Source organism: Octopus bimaculoides, chromosome 4 (genome assembly GCF_046866305.1).
Source record: "Octopus bimaculoides isolate indiv1 chromosome 4, ASM4686630v1, whole genome shotgun sequence".
Taxonomy (NCBI): Eukaryota; Metazoa; Mollusca; class Cephalopoda; order Octopoda; family Octopodidae; genus Octopus; species Octopus bimaculoides.
In genome coordinates this window covers 93,758,768-93,784,704 of record NC_142931.1, presented here as the reverse complement: position 1 = coordinate 93,784,704, position 25,937 = coordinate 93,758,768, and the positions used below count along the sequence as shown (strand labels likewise).

General features: G+C 34.9%; 1 protein-coding gene across 1 annotated transcript in view; it reads right to left on the bottom strand.

Annotated features, from left to right (window-relative positions):
- Positions 1–25,478, bottom strand: part of LOC106878195 (osteoclast-stimulating factor 1) — a 52,045-nt gene extending 26,567 nt beyond the window's left edge. The window contains exons 1-4 of the mRNA XM_052967259.2: positions 25,275–25,478; positions 14,472–14,586; positions 3,296–3,387; positions 376–495 (exon numbers count right to left, since the gene is read on the bottom strand). Coding sequence (XP_052823219.2) covers positions 376–495; positions 3,296–3,387; positions 14,472–14,586; positions 25,275–25,463 — 516 coding nt within the window. The 5' untranslated portion in view covers positions 25,464–25,478. The remainder of the gene's footprint in view (positions 1–375; positions 496–3,295; positions 3,388–14,471; positions 14,587–25,274) is intronic.
- Positions 25,479–25,937: the final 459 nt, after the last annotated feature.

Sequence of the window (25,937 nt, the reverse complement as noted above, 5' to 3'; positions counted from 1 at the left end):
AATATAATAAATAAAATAAATCAATTTGCTTAGCTTATAGTTCTTGTAGGCTTCTACGAAGCTCTGAACACCACATGCGAGTTTTATATAGGAAACATAGTAGGCCTACAAGATCTTATGTGAGACAGTGAGTTAGGGGAATCTCACTAATGATCTGCTAAGTGAGCAATGAGCATGCTAAGACGCTTAAAATCATCAACATCATCACCATCAACAGCATCTTCCTGACATGACTAAATGTCCCACTATGAAGTTTAGTGACAGAAACCTATGTTATGGAAAACAGATACATCATTATTGAAAGATATTTCTATATAAATAATAGGAAACTAGAAAGAATTCTTTAGAGCAAAAATAATCTTTTAATTAACAAACCTGAACGTTAATTTCTATGTTGCTGACATTAAAAAGTGTCTCCATGCAATGAGTATGTCCACCATGAGCAGCCCAATGAAGTGGAGTACATCCAGCTTTATCCAAGGAATTTACAGAAACCTATATCATTGAAATATAAATACAGAATCAATGTAACAGTCTTAAGAAGATATACATATTTATATATAACATATACACATGGAAAAAATAGAGTTGTATAAATATTTATTTTATGCAATGTTTTTAAATTTAGAGAAGTTAATGTGTGAGTACACACACATACACACAGGGGCATAAATATGCTAGTGAAAATGTAAAATAGACAGGCACCGATTCTTAAATTCTAACTTCTTAATTAGGACAGATTACTCCAGAAGCAGATGAGTTGGCTAGAAGAAAGACAAAGTTCAAGCAGATATCAATGATGAAAGAGAGACAAACAATTATAGGTGTAATGCATTTATATAACATATATCTATTTACAGGATGTAAATAGATCTGTACAGTTGTTTCAGTGAATGTTTGATATTGTAATACCTATGCAAACAGGTGAACAAAATGAGTTAATATGACTAAAAAGCATTTAATCTTTCTTTTAACTTTTATATTACACACATGGACACAGGACACAGATGTGTGTCACTAGCCAGCTGGAGGAGATGTTCTCATGGGGCTAAAAGCAACAGTAACATCCACCCTTAAGGGTCAGCCGCATTTAAGTGGCAAATATACTTCACCTTGTCGTGCAGTTACTGCTAATACCTTGTTCAGAGATTTAACATTGCTTGTTATCACTTTTTCGAGATCAGTGAATATTTTCATTGGAAAAAGTATATACGTATTTGCATCGGGACATTTTTCGTATCGAAGGTCGGCGATTGTCGTATGCTGAGGACAGGTAAATACCCAGAAACTCGAGTCCGTACGTATCGCAGATCAAGATGGGAAGGATGACTTCTCTTTGCAAATACAGACAGGACACAGATGTGTGTCAATAGCCAGCTGGAGGAGATGTTCTCCTGGGGCTAAAAGCAACAGTAACATCCACCCTTAGGGGTCAGCCGCATTTAAGTAGCAAATATACTTCACCTTATATATATATATATACATATACTTGTGCACACACACACACACCTATCTCCATCTCAGAATTGCAAATCTACAGAACACTCCTGCCACATTTTCTCAATAGACAACATACAGAAATTGCTATTGATCAATAACTGCTCCTTATTTTTGCAGCCTATGGTTAATGAGTTGTTTATAAGCATAGATTAATTAAAGTTGCACTTGATGAACTTGGAAAATGTTATGCGATAGAAAATGTCAAAAACTGGATGACTATTTTAAAATCCCAAAACACAACAGTAAAAATGGTAAAACAAAAGTGCAGAGTGATTACAAGTGGCAAAATATCCTTGAGTTACATAGGAAATGGATCCAGCTAAATATGTGGGAAAAGCATCAGAGGGAACTCTAAACTTTATAGTTACAAAAAATATTATGCACATAGGCAACTGACAAAAACCAAGATTCAGATGTTCTATATAAGGGTGCCTATGAAAGGGATTCCATAAAATGCTCAGATTTCCTGACAGAGGCAAGCAATATATAGTTCCTACTTACTAGGTAACATAATTTGTGTTTAAGATGATTACAACATGACAATGATTAGAAAAAGTACAAAAATTTGTTTCTTCTCATAAACTTTTCATCCTGATGTGTTAGGAAAGGGACTTGATATCAGGAAACATGCAGTCAGTTTATGACAATAGACACCATTTAAAACTTTCAGTCATTGCATTAATGGCAAAAATTATAGGGGCTAGTATTCATTATCCAGAGGAATGAATAGTCCTCTATATTAATGTGCTTGTATTCAGTGTTATCCCTTATTACCTTTAAACTAGTGATTAGTATAGTCAGAGTTGGATGCATTAAACATGCAGCTTTAGGTTTATAATCTTAGTTATCACATACACATTCATTTTCTTATATTTCCTTTATATATGCAATAGCGGTGTGTGTGTGTTTTCTGCTATTCTTTTTATTGTCTCAATTGCATATTTTTTTGTCTCAACACTTTTTTTATACCTTCTCTCACATTTTCTCACTCTTTCTACTAGCTTCTGCTTCTCTTAATCACTTCTACAGTTGTTATAAACAGGTAGATGGGTATGGCTCCATCTTGTTTTGTATAGGATGCTAATCTATCTCATATAATATTCCCAGATGATATCTATTTTCAAGTGAACTACACTACTTAATGCCCATATAAAACACAAAACCTTCATAGATTCAAGCTTACAACCTTTGAACTAACACCATAGCTAAACAGCCACTTTGCGTTTTAGCAAAGGAATATTGATAAAACTATTTTAATATAAGCAGAAGCAACAGCAATGATCAAAATAAACATTTGTACATTTGTTGTTAAAAAATTCCTCTACACTAGAATTATGCAACAAAACCTTTCACATTCAGTGTACAAAAATAGGTTAAAAATAAATGTAGACATCATTACTTTGATGAAACTAAATTGTTTCTAAATTGTCTATAAATTAGTGAATTACTATGCACACCAGAACTACCATCCTTTTAACACATAAGTTTGGTTAGAGGATTCAATGCTTCAACCTCTATCTCACAGATCACACCTACACAAATGCATGTAAAATTATGACTTGGCAAAATTATATTACATCTCCTTGCTACATGTTTGTAATTGTAAAATATCACTTCCACTTTCAGAGTTGACGAACAATCAAACATTGTGACAAAATTTTTGTAGTTGCCAAAGAACAAAAAATAAATTTCATGTACTGATGTATTGTAAAAACATAATTTGAATAGTGATATGCAAGATATTAAATTACCATTCATTTGAAACATTTGAAACATTATATAATATCCAACTTACACCATTTGCTATGCATTCTGTGAGAAAGCTCAAATTTCCTCGTCGAGCAGCTTCATGTAATGGAAAATCAAGAGCCTGTGTATTTTCTTCAACTGGAAAAATTTAAAATTATTTTAAAGATATTTCTTTGAAGTTAATTCACAAATTCTTTAACACAATTTGGCTGCAAGAGAAATCTAAAATTTAAATAAGAACTGGGAAGCTAGGCAGCAGAAAAGTAACACTTAAAATTTCATATGAACTGCATATGCTGGTACTACCAGCAACATGAAAAGATAATGGTTTTCCTTGGTGATACAATTTACAAGTTCCTGGACTTTAATAGCCTAACAAGGGCTCAGAATAGAGTTAATAATATCACCAGAATTTGAATGAAAACTGAATGAGTAAAGAAATTTAGGAAACTTACTTTCTCTGGAAACAAGGATATTCTTATTGTATCAGAGTTTATTATTATTAAAAGAGGAAACGTCCTTAACCCTCTTGTTACCAACCCAGCTATGGCTGTCCAAGAATTTTTTTGGCTTATGTTACTGATTTGCCTGAAAACAGCTGAAGTAACAAAGTTATTTAAATGAGAATTTCAGGGCAAATCTTGTTAGTACATTCATGAAAACACATGGTTTTACAACATAAACATACAGTATCCAACATAATTTGGCATGATCTCTATCAATTTTTGGAGATTTTTTCCCCACATGTTTTCTACATCAATTTTTTGAAAATTTTTATTGCTGATGAAAAATGGACACCAGTTTCAAGTTGTCAAGTAGTGAATAAGAATTTGAAGGATTTTTGACTGAAGACATGGAAAAATCAAGCAAAATAAACAGTGAATACAAAAACCACATGGTGTGTGATCATAAGTCAGACATTTCTACTTCCATAAGTCAAACCAGTGATTCCAAAGCTAACTCAAGACAGCAACTGAGAAAATGGATTTGTACCTGAATGGAGTAAAAGTTTAAAAACTGTTTTCCTTACTGGTTTTTCTGAAGAGACTGGACCTAGTTACAGTCTTTCTCAACAAAAACCATTAGACTATATTTTTTATTACTTTTGTCTCTTTGTTTGAAATAATTGCTGCAGAAACAAACCATTATGGAGAATATATAAAAAAAGAGATAAAAAAGATAATTTGTGGTCTCTCATTTGCTTAGACAAAATCTGAGCATTTTTTGTAATCAATATAATTATGAGTATAAGAAAATTACCCAGAATAATAAACTACTAGAGCAGCAACAGACCTTTTAGAGATCAGTACATTTCCAGTATTATGACATGGACAAGATTTATAAAATTATCACAGTAACTACATGTAAGAGGCACTAGCAGTACATCAGTATGTGGAGAACTAAATTTTGATCCCTTAATTAAAATAAGACTTCTCATCGACTGCATTCAAAATGCATATAAAACATTGTACAAACATATCCATCAATGAGGGTTTGATGAGATATAAAGGTCAAGTATGCTTCTGACAGTACATGCCTGGAAAATCCACAAAATGGGGGACCAAAGTTTGGAAGATTTGTGAAGTCAATACTGGGTACTGCTAGGGATTCAATTTTAATATGGGGAAAAGGGACAATATTGTAAGCCAGCATGGCCTAGGGTATGATGTGGCTTGGAATTTATCATTCCCATACCATAACCAGAGCAGTGGATTTAGAAGTTGTGACAAAATGTGCTACAGAATTTGCAAGTAGGAAAGGGATGCTATTGGAAATAAGATAAGCAAATTATTTTTTTAAAAAGAGGTGAAATAATCCAATGGCAGAAAGGAAATTTGCTAGCAAATCAATTTCTATCTACCTGTTTGTAACTACATGTGAATGAAAATGGCACCCCATTTGTGAACCTTGATTATAACAAGTACATGGGTGATGGAGATTCATTTGAGTCAAATGATCAGCTTTTACCTGATTGGGAGACCAGGTAATAAATGGTGGCGATATCTGGTTTGGTATGTAGTAAATATGAGTATTGTTAATGCATTTATGCAATATCCGAAATCAGGAAGGGCTCAAAAGTGATGCAACCATTTGCAATTCTGAGTAGATGTAGCAACACAGTTGAGGATTGGTTTTTTCCATCCCAAAAGTAATTATTGAGAGAAAAACTTAAGCCTGCCAGAGAGACAGCCCTCTGAATTCAGCTGATCTTCATAAATTAGGGGGCTGCAAAAGGCAGTGCCATGAACGTCTTCATCAAAAAGGAAACCTCCCAATAGACAAGCAGTTGAAACAACTTTCCAATGTGCATTCTACAAGGCTGCATTATGTAGAGTGGGGTGCTTTACAAGTTTCCATGCTACAGATATTATGTGAATTGTGTGTGTGTGTGTGTGTATATACACACACACACACACACACACACACACACACACACACACACACACACACACACACACACACACACACACACACACACACATATATATATATATATATATATATATATATGCTTATGAATTTGTGTTGCAAGATTCCTGGTGTGAAACTGTGTTGAAACATATATTGTTGTATTTCAGGATGGTTGTTTTGCTTTTTTTCTCCAAATAAACACATGCACTATGTATGAGACAAGTAAATAAAAAAGAAAACAAAGACTATATAAAGGGCAAAGGATACAAATAACATAGTAAGCAAACCCATATACACACACAAACACACACAGTAACTTCACAAACAGCCACAATAACATCAACATGACCAACAACAGCAACAGTGGCAACAACAACAACTACTACTATGATGGTAGCAGCAAGGGCGAATGCACAAACACAGGGAGATACTGCAACAGTACCAAAAGTCAGGTTTAAGGGCAACAGCAACAGGGGAGGTAACAGCGGTGAGGGGAGGGTCATAGTGCTACAAAGAATGACACACACACACACATACATGCACACATGTACACATACACACACATGTACAGACACACACGTACAGACACAAACACATGCGCATATAAGAATATACACTATAGAACAGAACTGACTAAGCAGAGCAGGAACACACATGACAGAAAATGTCATGATGAAAGATTTCCAGACAATGGACATGAGTTAGAATAAAAACAGTAATTGATGAGTGAAGAATGAGTATATAGTGCGTGTGTTTATTCCCCCCCCCCCCCAAGAAAAGACCATCCTGAAATACAATATATATATATTGGGTCATCCCATAGATAATGCAGTTGTTTTATACTTCTTTTATTTTTCAAAATTAAGATAAACAAAGTTCTTTTTTAATCCAAAATATACTCTTCTTCATTTTCTACAGTGCTCCCATCTATCAGGTAGACTTGCAAGGCACCACCTTCCAAAATTCACTTGTCCATCATGAAAAATACTCCTCCAGTACTGTTATGACCTCATCTACAAGATTCATACATGATTTTGAAGACTGTGGGATAAATGATAATTAGATGGGGCAATGTCTGGTGAATATGGTGGGTGGGGCATTGTTTCCTATTTGAACTGCTCCAGCCTTTGGAATGTCATTCTCATTGTATATGGCCAAGCATTATCTTGATGGAAGAATACTTTTTGTCTTGAAACCAAAGATGGTCGTTTTTCTTCTAGCACTAACTTAAGTTGCTCAAACTGCTCACAGTAGATCTCCTTTGTTATCATTTGGTTTGGGTGTAAAAGTTCAGTGGACTAAAACCTTTCATATCCCACCAAACAGATAACAACACCTTACATGGATAAAGACCTTCTTTAGCCTGGGGTGCCGGTGTTTCTCCTTTCCCTACCTGCTGTCTTTAGCACTTGACATTTTTATAGAGAACCCATTTCTCATCACCAGTCACTATTTGGTCCAAAAAAGGTTTATTCGTGAGACATGACAGTAGAGAAGACAAATTCACTCTTTGCATGTAATTAGACTCAGAAAGTCTGTGAGGAACCTATTTGCTGACTTTTGCGATGGTACGCAGGTGTCGATCAATAGTTGAATGACCAAATCCAAGCTTCTCTGCTAGTTGCTCAACAATTACAATGGGATTTCATTCCACCAGAGTTTGCAGGACATCCTCATCGAGCTCTACAGATCTCCTGGGATGAGGCTCATCTTCTAGGCTGTAGTTTCAGGCACGGAATTTCTGGAACCACTGTTGACACTGGCTTACGCTTATTGTCCAATCCCCATTTACTGCATTAATTTTCCTTGCTCTTTCCATTGCGTTATTGCCTTTATTGAACTCATGAAGCAAAATTCGCCAAACATACTCCAATGTCACTTCTGTTATAGCCTTTAAAAAAATAACTTTTAAAATCGAACCCCACTCTTCAAAAGTTGCACTAAGAATAAGGATTAAGTAAAATTACTACCTGCTTTTATAGCAAGTTGATGCTGGTAGTTTATCCCATCCCCCTCTGACTTTTAGTTCATGCAATTGAAAAAAAACGCATTATTTATGGGATGACCCAACAGATTTATATACAGGGTGCGATGAGTAAATTGTCGCCATTTTATATTTTTAATTTTAGGTGTGCGCATTGTTTGTTTTGATTTTGTTGACTACACAGTATAGTAGGGTCAGTTGGGCACTGTCTGTGAGAAAAACAGCACCATGAAGCAATTCACTCTGACAGAAATTTGGAAATGACATGCTGTACTACTTGGCATTCACACCGGAAGCTCCAATACAAACATTTCAGAGTGTTTGGGTGTCAATCTGAAGACATGTACCGAGAGTGATAAAAATCAAACATCCAGTTCAACATCAAGGCGTTTGGAGTGAGCACTAGTGATGGCGACGTTATGCCTCCATTCATCTCCCACACAGCCTCAGACTCAACACAGAGGCCTGCATCAAGTGCCTGGAGGAGGTAGTGCTGTCCTAGGTCAAAATTCCGAAGTCGTCGAGAGACCAAGGTTGAAGCCAATGGTGATTTTATTGAATAAATTTACTCTTTAGTATTTCAAGATATCTTTATGTAATGTCAGTGTTATTTTCATTTTTGCGTAATTTAGATGACAGTTTATTCACCATACTCTCACCCCCACTACCTGTACCGGAAGTTGCTATCTTCTATCATCCTTTGGTTGTCTCCCATGAAACACTTCTAAAGGCTTAACATCACCCCCACCCCTACTTAGGGTTTATCTCCTATGTAAGGTAGTGATCATATAGCACATAAAAATGATGGTTTAGTGTATGCAGGTTGTTTGTTTATGAATTCTGTCAAATGTGAGCTTTCTTTTCAGGTACATCATGCTGCTGTCCCCCGTCCCAGGGTCTCATGAGCCGATACTGCCCACACCCTCAGGGTTGGCACACTCAACATGGGCACACTGAAAGGTAGGTGAGATTGTTGAGATGCTTGAACGGAAACGTGTAGATTTGTGCTATCTCCAAGAAGTAAGGTGGAGAGGAGGCTCTGCTAGGTTCCTCACAGGCAAAGAACATAGGTACAAGATTTTCTGGGCAGGGAACACTGATGGGCTTGGGGGGCGTGGGTATACTTCTTGCAGAGAAATGGGTTGATAAGGTAATTGAGGTAGTCAGAGTATGTGATAGAATACTTAAGATTAGATTAGTGCTACATTATGAGTTAGCAACTATTATCTTTGCCTATGCCCCTCAGCCGGAGCTACTTGATGAACAGAAAGACCGATTTTATGACACCCTCTTGCAGACTACCTCATTGACGAATGACAGGGACCTTCTCTTTGTGGCTGGTGACTTCAATGGACAGGTTCAACAATATGCAGGGGGTTTCCATGGCATACATGGAGGCTATGGTTTTGGTTCCCGCAATGAGGAGGGAACCAGACTGCTGGAGTTCTGTGATGCAAATGATCTTATAGTCTGTAATACTAACTTCAGGAAACCTGCTAGTCACCTAGTCACCTACCGTTCTGGCAGACACATTAGCCAAATTGACTACATCCTTGCTAGAAAAAGGAAAAGATGGCTGTTTATATATGCCAAAACCTTCCCAGGCGAAGAATGTACCCCACAACATAGACTAGTAGTTAGCAACTTCAGGATCAGGGCTAAATGGATGCCCAGAACATGACCAGCATGGAGGAGAAGGGTCTGGAAGCTAAAAGATCCTGTGAATGGACAGAGATTTAGAGACGTATTACTTGAAGCTTTTGATGAAATAGAGGGGGATATAGCATCACATGATGTGGAAAACAACTGGAGGTTTCTCCAGGACAACCTGCTGAGGGCCACTGACAAGATCTGTGGATGGTGCAAAGTCCCCTCTTGACCCAAAATAACATGGTGGTGGAACAATGTTGTTGACAGGGCTATTAGACGAAAGAAACAAGCTTGGAAGAACTGGAAGAATGGTGGTATCAGGGAATTGTATCAGACTGCCAGAAGGGAAGCTAGACGACAGGTTTATTTAGCCAGAGGGGAAGCAGATAAGAAAAAATTTGCCAGTGTTCTGCATCGTGAGGACCAAAGACTTGAGGTATTTCGTGTGGCGAGACAGTGTGTGAGAGAGAATTGTGATGTCATAGAAGAGAAATGTATCCGCATGAATGATGGTTCACTTGCATTAAACGAGGCTGCAAAGAGAGAGGTTTGGAGACGACACTATGAAAGGTTGCTAAATAAAGAGAATGAATGGGAGAAAGAGAGTCTACCGACTGCTGACCCAACAGAGGGACCAGCTATCCTAATTGACAGTACCTTGGTAGGTAAAGTAATTAAGAGTATGAAGACAGAGACAGCCCCAGGCCCATCAGAAATCACCGCAGAGATGCTCAAAATATCTGGCAGTGTTGGCAATAGCCTAGTCACCTGTATAGTTAACCAGGTGATATATGAAGGAGTCATACCCAATGACTGATGTAGCAGCACCATAGTCAACTGCTACAAAGGTAAAGGTGATGCTTTAGATACAAATAATAACAGAGGGAATTAGGGAGAGAGTCAGCTTAGATGAGATGCAGTTTGGTTCATGCCAGGGAAAAGCACCACTGATGCTATATTTCTGGTAAGACAGCTGCAGGAGAAATACCTAGCCAAAGATAAACCTCTGTACCTGGCTTTTGTTGACATGGAGAAAGCCTTTGACAGGGTCCCCCGATCCCTTATCTGGTGGTCAATGAGGAAACTAGGGATAGAAGAATGGTTAGTGAGAGCTGTGCGAGTCATGTACAGAGATGCTGTCAGTTAGGTGAGGGTTGGCAATGAGTACAGTGAAGAATTCCGGGTAGAGGTAAGGGTCCACCAAGGTTCAGTCCTCAGCCCCCTCCTATTTATCATAGTCCTCTAGGTAATAACACAGGAATTCAAGACAGGATGCCCCTGGGAGCTCCTCTATGCTGATGACCTTGCACTAATTGCTGAGTCACTATCAGAACTAGAGGAGAAGTTTCAGGTGTGGAAGCAAGGATTAGAATCGAAGGGCCTTGAGGTCAACCTAGCTTAAACCAAAGTCCTAATAAGTAGAAAGGCACAAACCACAAATCCCTTCAGGTAGATGGCCCTGCTCGATCTGTAGAAAAGGTGTAGATAGAAACTCTATAAGATGTACCCAGTGTAAGCTATGGACACCTAAGAGGTGCAGCAATATCAAAGGAAGGCTAACTAGGAAGATAGTTTTTGTATGTGCCAGATGCTTAGGAGCAATAAACACTGAAAATGTGCAGAGAATGACTTCTGCCACATTCCAAGGAGAAAAACTAGAAGTAGTTGATAGCTTCCATTACCTAGGTGACCAAGTCAATAGTCGGGGTAGATGCTCTGAAAATGTAGCTGCTAGAATAAGAATAGCCCGGGCAAAGTTCAGAGAGCTCCTACCTCTGCTGGTGACAAAGGGCCTTTCGCTCAGAGTAAAAGGTAGACTGTATGACGCATGTGTACAAACAGCCATGCTATATGGCAGTGAAACATGGGCCATGACTGCTGAGAACATGCGTAAGCTTGCAAGAAATGAAGCCAGTATGCTCTGCTGGATGTGTAATGTCAGTGTGCATACTTGACAGAGTGTAAGTGCCTTGAGAGAAAAGTTGGCCCTAAGAAGCATCAGATGTGATGTGCAAGAGAGATAACTGCGCTGGTATGATCATGTGGTACGAATGGATGAGGATAGCTGTGTGAAAAAGTGTCACACCCGAGCAGTTGAGGGAACTTGTGGAAGAGGTAGACCCAGGAAGACCTGGGATGAGGTGGTGCAGCACGACCTTTGAACATTAGGCCTCACCGAGGCAATGACTAGTGACCAAGACCTTTGGAAATATACTGTGCTTGAGAAAACCCGGCAAACCAAGTGAGACCATAACCTGTGGCCTATGCCAGTGGTGTAACCAGCCCACTTAGGCATACTTTTCTTTCATTGGACACTAAACTCTGCTTGTGAAGACCTGTTGAGGCAAGTGAAATCGAAATCAAATTCGATGACTCTCAGAGTGGTTGACATTAGGAAGGACATCCAGCTGTAGAAACTCTGTTATATCAGATGCCTTGTGCAGCCATCAGATGCCTTGTGCAGCCATCAGATGCCTTGTGCAGCCATCAGATGCCTTGTGCAGCCATCAGATGCCTTGTGCAGCCATCTGACTCACCAGTCCCCAGTTAAACCATCCAACCCATGCCAGCATAGAAAGCGGACATTAAACGATGATGATGATGATAGCAAAGAAGAAATATACATTGATATCAATGAATCCTGGTACATGCAAACAAAAAGCAAATAAAATCTGCTACAAACCAATCAGCAAAGTACAATAAATGTGATGAATTCCTATAAATAATTACAGTTACTCATTTTCACTGTTGCCATCCATATTACCAGTATTGTCTTCATCACTGGAATTCTCTGCAATAAGATCTGGGTCATCAATATCTTCTTCGAACAATAAATCATCCTCAGTACCATCGAGGAGATTACTAATGCCACATTTTTTAAATGATTCTACAACCATCTCTTTTTTTACAGCATTCCAGCAACTTTTTACCCACTCACACACCTTCTTCCTATTGGTGTCACTTCAAAATCTGAAAACTGCATCCACTTACTCCACACCTCCTGCATGAATCTTTTAAATGGTTTATTGATTGAAACATCCAAAGGCTGTAACTGGTTGGTTAGGCCTCCTGGAATTACAGCTAACCAGGTCTTCAGTTCTCCAAGTTTCCTCTTAAAAAGCTCATTTCTATGAGCCTGAACTGGGCCCACAGTAATAAGGCAGGTTTCTTTAATAGCCCACCAGGGTGCCTGAACCACACTTTATCAAGCCACAATTTCATTCCTCTCTCATCCATCCAGCCTTTTGGGTGGACATGAACATAAATACCATTGGGTATACTTTCTTTAGACGATGTCTTTCTTTTAAAAATTAAAAAAGGTAGCAATTTTGTGTCATCAACACAGCATGCTAATACAACTGTGTAGTATCTTTTCATGGCAACATGTTTTAACAGTCAGTTTTAGCACCCTTGTTTGATGGCACATCAAATGTCAAAGTGACTTTGTCCATGTTAGCTTTTCTCACATTAATGATATACCTGTGAAACTTAAGTATTTGATCTTCATATTAAGGGGGTATTTTTTGTGCTATTCTTGTCCAAGCCCTCATACAGAGGTTATTTCTCTTCATAAATCTGGAACGCCATGATGTTGACCCTTTAAAATCATTGATATCTCTGTCCATTGCTATAAGTCTTGAATGGTACTTAATCATTTTAGTGGATACTGAAAAGTCCAATCTTCTTTGGTACAACCAATGTTTTTAATTCTTCTAGTTCAGGCTACTTTACAACTCCCCTACAGAGGTAGTGTTTGCTATGTTTAGTAGCTTTCAGTTGCTCTTCTTGTTTCCTCTAAGTCCTTACCATTTTCTTGGTTGGTGGTGACCAAAATATCAAACAGCTGCCCTATTACCATGGTCTTTTGTGTATGCTGGGACATCTAGTTTGAATTTGATGTTATAACAGTGCCTTTTTGTTTTTCAGTCATGGGGGGTTTTGACTCTGTATGAAATTTACTGTAAATAAACTTACTGGTACGTTATGGGAAGCCATACCTCAACTCTTGCCTCCTCTCATATCAGCCATATAGCTGTTTAAATTTTGGGCAAAAAAATTGCTATGCAGGATTTGAAACTCTGGATGTGATGCTTTGTGTTAATATGACAGGTTACAATGTGGAAATTAAGGAAAAAAAAGACGAAAAGAGTCAAACGAGTCAAATATAAACTTATGACCAAAAAAGGAACACAACAGGAAGAAGGCACTGTTGTAAAATTCAAAACCTCCAACACATTATCCACTCTGATTATTGCAAAGGCTGCCAGGAGGATGAAAGTTTATTAACATTCTTTTCAAATTTCTTGGAGCATTTTTCATTTCGATAATGAACAAATGTTTCTTAAAGGTAAACCAGTCATTAAATAATGTATTACATATATCAGATGTGAGTTATGTATGCTGGGGAAGAAGGTAAGTGAGATGATGTGAGCTTTCCCCATAACTACTGATGTACTGTAAGCAATTTTTCCTAAGTTTGTGATAACAGACTGATAATTTGGCTTGTTTTCAATATTTTATTATTAGTAACACAATTTACTGTAATAATTTGGCTTGTTTTCATTATTTTATTATTAGTAACAATTTTTACGCCTAAAGAACTTACCCGGTATGCTTGTCCGGCTCCCTAGCCTATGGTGCTTGGTCTCCCATCTATAATATGGCCACATTAGATGCAGGACAATTTTTTGATACATTTAGAAATAAAGAAGTGCATTCAATCTGCCAGCAAATATGGTATATGATTTTAAAATTTCCTTATGCTAAGCACTTTATTTCTCTCTCTTTCTCTCTACCACTTCAACAAACTTTTTAACCACATAATTCCCTTTTTCATGTCTTTAATATTTCTCAATTTCTCTTCACCTCCCACTTCCACTAACCACATGAGTGACAGCATAATGCATTGGCTAGTTATCTGCTCCCTCACACATTCTCACATTCCCTCCTCCTCTCTCACTTCACCATCTCCTCTCTCATTTCACCATCTCCTCTCTAACAAACTCAAGAATACTAATAATCATCACTTTACCAGTTTGTGCTCAACAGAAAATATTTGAATCTTGATTATGGAATCCCAAAATTTACTTTTACATATCATCATCCACTTATAATGGGCATCATGTTTAAGAATTTTATCAATTACTTAATATTATAAGATAAAATTTTATCTTACCATAATTGCTTGGTATTAAGCCAACTTTTGACCCACACTTTCCTTTCCACCAATTGGAATCTTTTTGATCAGTAATATAAATTATGTCTCCTTCTTCAAAAGTTAATTCATCATCCTGAAATAACACAACAAAAATATCTAAGGTGCTATGTAGTAGTAGTAGTAGTAGTAGTAGTAGTAGTAGTAGTAGTAGTAACAGCAGCAGCAACAGTGGTAGTATTCCATGTAAGTTATAGTAGAAGGAATATGTAAAATATGTGTTTACATACGCACACACAAACACACACGAAAATGATTACATTTAAAAGAAGATACTTCTCCATTCACCTTTAATGAATATAACCTTGACCATGAGGACTTGATGACAACAGAAGATACCTAACCATCAGTGGAAGTTTTTACATACACACACACACACACATATATATATATATATATATATATATATATATATATATATATATATATATATACACACACACACACATAAATACATATGTGCATATATATATATTATATTATTACATAACATTCCTCTCCAATTTTTATAGGATTTATATCATCCCATTTTCTCCCAACTTTACACTCTGAATTTTCTTTCTTTTTTCGTTTTTTCTTTTCTTCCCTTCTTGTCCAACGTACTATCTGGTAGCGTCCTAATCTCCAACGGTCTTTTCAAATAAATTGCGTTATAACCTTCTCCAACTATAGTTCTCATATTCGGTTATAATGTCTTATGTTTAAGCTGGTTCCCATACATTTCCCTGAAGAGAAGTTTACATTTTTAACATTGCCGATTCCTATGGATCGTATAAATTGTAATTCTTCGAAACATATGTTGGAAATTAAAGTATGCAGTTAAAATATGCGTTTTACTCCATTCATTAATTTTATATATACTCAAGTACCCAAAATATCAAGGAGTTTCTACCTCATAAACAGGAGTTACACCACAGTTATTTTGTGATCTTTGCTACCCTGGTATCTATTAACCAATTTATTTTGTCCGAGTTATTTATTAATTAGGAGAAAATAAATACATATAATAATATATATATATATATATATATATATATATATATCTTTTACTTGGTTCAATCATTAGACTTCAGCCATGCTGGGGCACTGCCTTGAATTTAGTCAAGTGAATCAACCCAAGTACTTCGTTTTTTAAGCCTGGTACTTTTTTCATAAATCTCTTTTGCTGAACCGCTAAGTTACAAGTAACGTAAACACACCAATACCAGTTGTTAAGCGGAGGTGGTGTTGGGAGACAAACACAGAAACAAAGACACACACACACACACATACATTATAAATATATATATATGTTGCCGCCGGACTGGCTCCTGTGCAGGTGGCATGTAAAAAGCACCTTTTGAGCGTGGCCGATGCCAGTACCACCTGGCTGACCCTCATGCTGGTGGCACGTAAAAGCACGCACTACACTCTCAGAGTGGTTGGTGTTAGGCAGGGCATCCAGCTGAAGAAACTTTGCCAGATCAGATTGGAGCCTAGTGCAGCCTTCTGGCTTGCCTGCTCTCAGTCAAACCGTCCAACCCATGCCAGCATGGAAAGCAGACATTAAACGACAACGATGATGATGATGATGATATGACAGCTTCTTTCAGTTTCCATCTACCAAATCCACTCACAAGGCTCTGGTTGGCCCAAAGCTATGTAGAAGACACTTGCTCAAGTCACCACAAAATAGGACAGAACCCAGAACCATGTGGTTGGAAAGCAAGCTTCTTACTACGCCTGCACCTATATATATATATATATATATATATTAAATACCTACTTCTAGTTTTGAGGACAACATATTCTAATAATTTTATTATGTTTTAATTAATCTTGTTGAACTGACCCTTCTTTAAGCCCTTATTATTACTTTTATAAGCATAGATTTACTTCCTTTTAATTCTTATTTATTTATGTGAAATACTATATCTCCTTACATGAGCCTCATAACATATTTACTTCCCATATCTCCCAAAGGGAACGCTGTATATCTGAAATTTAAAAAAATTTTTGTTCAATAGTTCCTTATTGTTTTTATAAGTTTAGCTCAAAAATAAATTTTTTAGGGGTGAAAGGTTATATTATGTAGCCTTTATTCATTTATTTATTTACTCTATTTTTTATTTTATTTTATTCTTGATTTTATTTTAAAATGTTTATGTACACTAGCATTAAGTTATTATATCTTAAAAATCTTATAACCCTTTCGATATTTACAATAAGTAATAGATTGCCTAGAATGACTTCAACCTTAATTAAATAATAATAGTAACTAGACACGTTTGAATAAAACTTTACACACCAATTTTTCTATTGCTTTAATATGGATGGAAATAATATTGCAATATATGACATTTATACCAATATATTCCCAGACTGGGCGTTGTGAGTGTTTATTGAGTGAAAGACACTATATTTCATAATGAGATTATATATACATTCTCACACAACAATTAAAATATATTTAGTTTAAATCATTTATTTATTTAAAAATCGTTCATCTTTCTCCCCCCTCTCACTCTCACACACACACACACACACACACATACTACTTCGGGAGTGAAAGAGCTTTGTTTATATTTCACGCTGAAGAAAAAAGTTTATTGGCAATCCATTTATTTAACAACAATGAAACAAAGAGGTATGGGATCTTTCTGGTTTGGTGGACACCATTTGTTTTCTAACGAAACACTTTCAAACTTGGGATACTGGTAGAATGTGTCATTTAAAACATCATTTACTCTAGGCGATTTTAAGAAAATTCATTATTTTCAAAGTTATTTCATGTTAAAGTTGTCGTATTTCGGTAATTTCAACCAATCACTGACGTCTATTGAGGTGAAAACAATTACTGCTGTGGTTTGTCAACAACACGTTCTGGCGGTGTAATGGGATCTTTTCCCTTGAATAAAATTACTGCCGTTGTTTGTCAACAACAACTATCAGCGGTATTGTTATTTATGACATCGTTCGTGCATTTGTACTGGTTTTAGCTTTAGGGCTTTAGGGTTAGGGTTTTAGAGTTAGGGTTAGGGTTATGAGTATTTTTGCCAAATTTGGTGAAAATCTGTTCAATACACCGCCACAAATTTTTCACCAAATTTGGCAAAAATACTCATAACCCTAACCCTAACTCTAAAACCCAAACCCTAAAGCTAAAACCAGTACAAACGCGCAAACGATGTCATAAATAACAGTACCGCCGATAGTTGTTGTTGACAAACAATTGCAGTAATTTTATTCAAAGGAAAAGATCCCATTACACCGCCAGAACGTGTTGTTGACAAACCACAGCAGTAATTGTTTTCACCTCAATAGACGTCAGTGATTGGTTGAAATTACTGAAATATGACAACTTTTAACATGAAATAACTTCGAATATAAAAATTTTTCTCTGTTCTATAAGACAAAATATACAAGTATACGAAGTTTTAAAGTGTTTCGGTAGAGAACACACTAAATAAAAACTAAATAAAAAATAGTGTCTGCCAAATCAGAAAGATCCAAGGTATGTAACAATTTGTCAGTGAATTACACAATATAAATGGATAAAATTTCCGAGGCTTCCACTACACCCCAACCCGTTTTTCGGACCACAAAAAAGGTTTTGTAGCATATTAGCAGGCCAGGATAGTTGATTCCACGCAAAAAATCCGATTTATATTTTTCTTAGGGAAAATCATGCAAGTGTTATCTAAAAATTTAACTGGAGTTTTTCATGGTAAATTTGAGATTTAAAAATGTTTTCCACTAAGTTGCTCATAAAGTTAACCAAGAAGGGACAGGCTCCTTATTTTTTGGTTAAGGCTGTTGGTAAGTTTTCCTAAGTTACTCCAATCCAGATCCCCAATGCAAACTTTCAGATCAACTTTCTCCTATGCAGATCTCTAATGCAACCTAAAAAAAACAGTGAATGAGTGGAAATAACCGATAAACTAATTCCTTATGGGATTTCCCAATCAAATTGTCAGCAAACCATTTTCAGACAAACCAATTTCAACGGATTTTGCTCAAATCTGATGTCGATGTTACTTATTTTGGTTTGAAATAAAGCACTTGATCACTTAATAATCCTAGCTTAATCCCGGGCAACGCCGGGCTATACTGCTAGTAATATATAAGCTACAGTTTATATAGTTACCTTACAGTTGAATATTAATTGTAATATTCCACCATCATCTACTTAACAGCGTTAACATCATCTCTCTACATACACAGTAACCAGAAACTCATCCTGGTTTCAACAAAGCACTGTTTGTGAATTACTTCACCATGGATTAACAGTGAATATACAACCTGTGAGAACTCCTGTACAAGTGACCCAGGCAGCAGCATTACAGCCACAACTTTGTACGACATGTACCACAACCAGCTCAGCATCATTGCCGCAACTTCTTGATACAGTATTTCAATTACCGTGTACAATTAACTACAAACTGGTACTCTCATTTCTTGTGTTTATGAACATTCATCTAACTTCTCATCAGACTCTTTCACTGTCTACACACACACACACTTTCTTCTCATGACAGCCTGTCTATTATTCTGTATACATGACGCACATACAGATACACATTAATATATCAACAAATTCTCTTAGACCTTAAAAAAATGCATTAATTAAGGATATTAGCAGAAGAATATCTTACCTATCTTCTAATGAAGAAATATTTAATAAACATAAAGACCAATATAATATAGCTTTAGCTAATGTTGGTTATAATGATAAAATAAAATATATTCCACATAAAGATAATATTAATAATAAAAATATTAACATCAACAATAATAACAATAACAACAGTGTTAACAATAATTATAATAACAATAATGGCACAAATATAATTGCAAATGGAAATATCCCTAGTACAAAAACTAATGTATATAATGGCAATAACACTAATACTTATAAGAATAAATACTAACTATAAGAAAATATTATATAAAAATAGTAATAAAAATAAGACTAAGAATAAAAATGCAATACTTGATAAAAATAAATATAATAATAATATGAATTACAATACTAATAGCAAGTGTAAAAACTTAAATAAAACTAATACTAAGGTGGACTGTAATATGAAGGTTAAGAAAATAAAGGAAATCACATCTAATAATAAAAATAAATATATATCTAATAAATTTAAAACAGGCAACAATACCCCCACTATTAATAGAATGATGAGTTATCTAATAATAATATAATGTTAATTTTGCCTTTCGCAATGCTAATTAAAAGTAACTTAATAAAATCTATCGTTTCAATTATTAACAAGCATTTTAGTAATAATAAATATCATGAAATTATTAGTAATAGAACTATTAATATGGGATACAGTTTAACCTATAACCTTGCAACTATTATATCTTCTATAAACAATAGGAAATTAGACATATTCTACTTGGAACAGAAGTAATTATAACAGGAATAATAATAATAGTAATATTCTAACCGGCCCCCTACCATTAACCCTAATAACAATAATAATAATAATAACACACTTCTGCTGGACATCACCAGTACTAATGTTAATACTATATCTAATAGTTGTGATTGTAGGATTAAAAGTAATTGCTTATTTAAGAACGTATGTATGTGTAAAAGTATAATATATCAATACATATCAATGTATATATCATAATATATATGTATATATCATAATATATCAATGTATATCAATGTACAGCACAGGGAACGAAAAATTCTTATATTGGTTCTACATAAAATGAGGTTAAAAAAACGTATTGCCATTCACCTCTATACCTTCAGGAATAAACATAAATCTAACTCTACAGGACTAAGTAAATTTATTTGGGAGTTAAAGGATAGGAATATACAGTACGGTTTGAAATGGGAAATACTCACCTTGGTACCTTCTTATCAAATTAATATAAAAAACTATCTTTTATGCTTAAATGAAAAATTTTATATTCTCTCTGCAAAATATCCTATTCTTAACCTCAAAGATGAATGCCATGCCTCTTGCATACACATGACCAAATTTGTATTTTCAAAATATAGATAAAATATTATATAGCTATTCTTATTCCTTATAGTAATATGCATGTTTAAATTATAGAACAGCTTACCTCTATCCCTCACACTATATTGTCTTTAAACCCCTCTTAATGGTTCCCCCATTATATTTAATCCTTACCATGTATATATATTTATATATTTTATATATATTTATATATATCTAACTATATCTGTATTTATATTATTACCCTTTTTCGAGATAAACGCAATGTTTCTTGTATACACATGAATAAATCTGTATTTTTAATATAAGGATATAATATATTTTTAGCTATTCTTATTCCTTATACTAACATGCATGCTTGAATTGTTTTACAGCTTATTTACCCTTTTATTTCACACTATATTGTCTTTAGCCCCTTTTTATGGTTCCTCCATTATATTTATTCCTTACCATGTATATACATTTATTTATATCTGTATTTATATATTTACCCTTTCTTATTCATATTGCTTGGATTATTAATTTAATATCTATATGATCTTACTCCATACTTATTATGTACACATATTATGTTTACAGTATATTTTGCACCTATCTCACAATACTCTAACTTTATCATTCCCCCATTATATTTATTTCTTACCATATATATTTATTTAGTCACATTTATATTTTTGTAACTACCTTTTTACTTATTTCCTATTACTTGGCCTTACAATTTAAACTACATTTGGTCCTAACTCCACCTATATATACATACTATAATTACAGTTTACTTATACCTATCTCCTAACACACTCACTATTATTTCCTCTATTATCTTCCAGCCTTTAATTAAATAATTTACATTCTTTAGTTTTCTTCCTATTTCTTGGTTAAATGCTTTAATATTTTTTAGTTAAAAACTCACCTAACTTATTATTTAGCATAATATTTTCACATTATACCTTGCACATGTCTCCTAAGACACTAATCTGCACATTTTTTATCTAGCCCCATTTTATTATTTGTTTCCTTTCTAGTAATTTATTTATTACCTCCCCTTGACTGTTTTTTTATTGATCTCTTTCTCCGTCTTGCTATTTCATGAACAATAACTTTTTTACGTTTTTTTTTCTCTCCTTGTAAGAAGGTATATCTAACCATTAACTTATTCATTTATGCTAGTCATAACTTTTAATTGCTTTAACATTGTAATATAAAAACTGTACTGTAAGTTATTTTCTAATTCACCGTAAAATATGTTTACTTTTACCCGGCTTCACTTTTGTATGTCCCTAATTTAGATTATTCCCAGCTTTTCATTAGCTCTTCACCTCTGTATTAATTGTACTATATGAACTGTAACTAGGCTAATCTACCGTAAAAAACATATATGTTTACTTTTACCAAGTTTCATTTTTGTTTGTCCCTAATTTAGATTGTTCCCAGCTGTTCATTAGTTCTTCACCTCTATATTAAATACCTACTTTCACTTTTGAGGACAACATATTTTAATAATTTTATTAATAAGTTTTAATTAATCTTGTTGAACTGACCCCTCTTTAAGCCCGCCATTATTATCACTTTTATAAGCATATATTTACTTCCCTTTAATCCTTATTTATTTATCTTAAATACTATATCTTCTTACATGAGAGCCTCTTAACATATTTACTTCCCATACAGCCCAAAGGGAACACTGTATACTGATCTATTCTTACTTTACAACTCTAATATACACTACCTTCCTTCCCTTTCTAAGGTCTATACCATGTTTTATACCATGTTCTTTATGCATAAATTTTATCAGTTAACGGTTTGCAGTCATATACTCATCATGCAGGAATTGAACACCTATTTTGTGTATCTTAAACTACCACTGATGAGATTCAACTTTCAAATAATTTTTAATTTCATTAATTAATTTTCTGAAGATCTAGAATTGAAACAGCTGTAAGTAATGTCAATTTTTTCAATTGATAAATAATAATTAATTATCTCTCTATTTTATCTTATATATATATATATATAAGGTTAGCTGAGTTAGAGTTTAAAATAATTGTCTAAGAGATAAAAGAAGCCATTATACTACCAGTATATTACCTATGTTTAACTATGGGCATACATATGCAAACATATTATGCTCATAAATTATAAGTAAAGACAAGGATAAATTTAAAATCTTAAAATTTTGATTATATATATATATATATATATATATATATATACACACACACACACACACACACACATATATATAAAAGGAGGCAGTCAGAATTTTGAATAATTCTTTTTCTTAATATACAATATCTGGACACCACTTCAAACACTGTATACATACACATATATTTATACACACACACACACACACACACACACAAATATAGATATATACATGCACATACATATACATATACATATATATAGACATATATATACATCATCATCATCATCATCATCATCGTTTAACGTCCGCTTTCCATGCTAGCATGGGTTGGACGATTTGACTGAGGACTGGTGAAACCGGATGGCAACACCAGGCTCCAATCTAATTTGGCAGAGAGTGTAGTGGGTGCTTTTACGTGTCACCCGCACGAAGGCCAGTCCAGGGGCACTGGCAACGATCTCACTTGGCTTGCCGGGTCTTCTCACGCACAGCACATTTCCAAAGGTCTCGGTCAGTAGTCATCGCCTCGGTGAGGCCCAATGTTCGAAGGTCTTGCCTCACCACCTCAGCCCAGGTCTTCCCGGGTTCCCTCAACTGTTAGGGTGTGGCACTTTTTCACGCAGCTATCCTCATCCATTCTCACCACATGTCCATACCAGTGCAATCGTCTCTCTTGCACACCACAACTGATACTTCTTATGTTCAGCTTTTCTCTCAAGATACTTACACTCTGTCGGGTATGCACACTGACATTACACATCCAACGGAGCATACTGGCTTCATTCCTTGCGACCTTATGCATGTCCTCAGCAGTCACAGCCCATGTTTCACTGCCATATATATATATATATATATATATATATATAAATAGATGTGTGTATTTTTCCCTTGTTTACAATTAACACGGAAAAAATAGATAAATAGTTACCAGGGTAGCAAAAAATCACACAGGTAAAAAGGGCGTAACACCTTGTTTTTAAAGGTAGAAATTCTGGGTTTAAGTGAAATATTTTGTATAATATATATAAATAAATAAATGGAGTTAAATGCAGGTGTTATTCAAATTCTTTTACTTCCGACACATGTTTCGAAGATATCCTTGGTATTATTCCAAGGAATAAAATGGTGTAAAACAATGTAATCTTCTCTTCAGGGAAATGAAGAAATAAAACTCGTCAATAAGGTCTCTTTTATTTCTTCATTTCCCTGAAGAGAAGATTACATTGTTTTATACCATTTTATTCCTCTGGAATAATACCAATGATATCCTTGAAACATGTGTTGGAAGTAAAAGAATTTCAATAACACCTGTGTTTAACTCCATTTATTTATTTATTTATTTATATATATATATACACACACATACATGTATATATATATACATACATATATACAAGATGCCACTATGAAAGGTTGCTAAATGAAGAGGTGATTGAACCCAGGCGTACAAGTGAGAGGAAAAGAAAACATACAGAGTTCCTGAAAATAGATACCAAGTGCAAAAATATTAAATTGTACAAAAATAAAGGGAGGTGGGGTGGATATAAAAAAATTATTGCTCACTAAGATGACACTTTCTAAGAAAAACTTAAAAGGGGAGATGTTGAAGGGAATTAGTAATAATGGTACACCTCTCCCACATGATGAATAGAATAACCTAGTCACTATAAGTAAAGAGAAGTACATGAAATACCAGAGTACGTAGTGGGTAGTCAGAGATAGTCATGTCTTTACTGGTTTTACTAAGTATACTGTATACTGAAGTGAGCATTATAACAATCCAACATTTTAAGGATTATGAGAGTTTCACATGTACAAGCATTTAAGAAGGTGGTTTTAGAATATCAATTCTGTTGTAGTGATAGGGTTTTCTCAAGTACAGCAAGGTGGCAGTTATCTTGGTCCGTTGTCATCTCCTCCTTAGGGTTCAACATCTTGAAATCAGCCCTCAATACGTTGTCTTGTGCTTTCCTGGGTCTTCCTCTTCTACAAGTTCCATCCACTTTAAGTGATCAGCACTTCTTTATGCAACTATTCATCACATGACTGAACCAACACAGTCTACTCCATTGCACATCACATCTAATTCCTCTTATGACTAACTTTTCTCTCAATATACTAGCACTCTTTTGTACATGTACACTAACATTGCACATCGAACAGAACGTACAAACTTCATTCCCCTCTAGTCTTCGCATGTCCTCTGCATTTAGGGTTCACATCTCCTTACCATGTAGCACTGCAGTTCATACACAAACATCCTACAATCTTCCTTTTATTAGGAGAGAGAAACCTTTGACTTTCCAACAGAGGTAAAGTTCTTTGAATGTTTTTTTTAATCCTATTCTTATTCTAACATATATGTTATATGTACACATGATGGGCATCTTTCAGTTTGTGTCTACCAAAGTAGACTCACAAAGTTTAGGTGTCTACTCACAAAGTTTTGGTTTCTACACACACACACTGATATATGCATGAACATGTATAAACATGCCCACATAAATATATGTATACATACAAGGCTAATTCATGAGCGTGCGCAAACAGACACATGATTAAACATACATGAGCATCTGCACAGACAGACTTAGAAAGGTAAATACACATTCATGCACATATAAACATACAAAATTTAATACTTACTCTTTGTGCACTGTAATTATAGACGGCACGGACAACTTTAACATGTCCTGAAAGTAATATAAAACAATACTCATAATACAGAATTTGCAATGTAAAAACAACTATCATGTTACACGACAAGATTTCTGACAAGAGAAAGAACAAAAATGTATTTTCCAATATTACCAAAAAAAATTTTAATTCATGCATTCATACATATTTCCAAAAATATGTACATAACATAAAACAATATTAAAAAAATGAAAAAGAAAAAAATATGTGCACAATTGTACCTCCACACAAACATATCTATAACTTCAATTGCATTATTCAATAAGAATTTTTACAACAAATCATCTATCTATATTAATAAAAGTGAAATTCTGTCTGTTCATCTGGGACCCCTGTAGCTTGGTCTACATTTGCTCTACATAGACATATACCTTTTTGGAATCAGGATGATCCCTGGATTGACAATTTGCCCTTCATTTGGTTCTTGAACATCCAGCATTCAGATCTGATTTAAAAGCAATTGGGTTGCTATTTCTAGCAAGTAAAGTGATGGTGAGAGGTTTCAATGCCATAGTACAAGAGTTAACTCCCTTAGCTTTAAGTTTTACTAAGTAATTTACTGGTTAAGGCACCGCCTTAAAGAATTCTAAACAAACAAATCAACACCAGTTC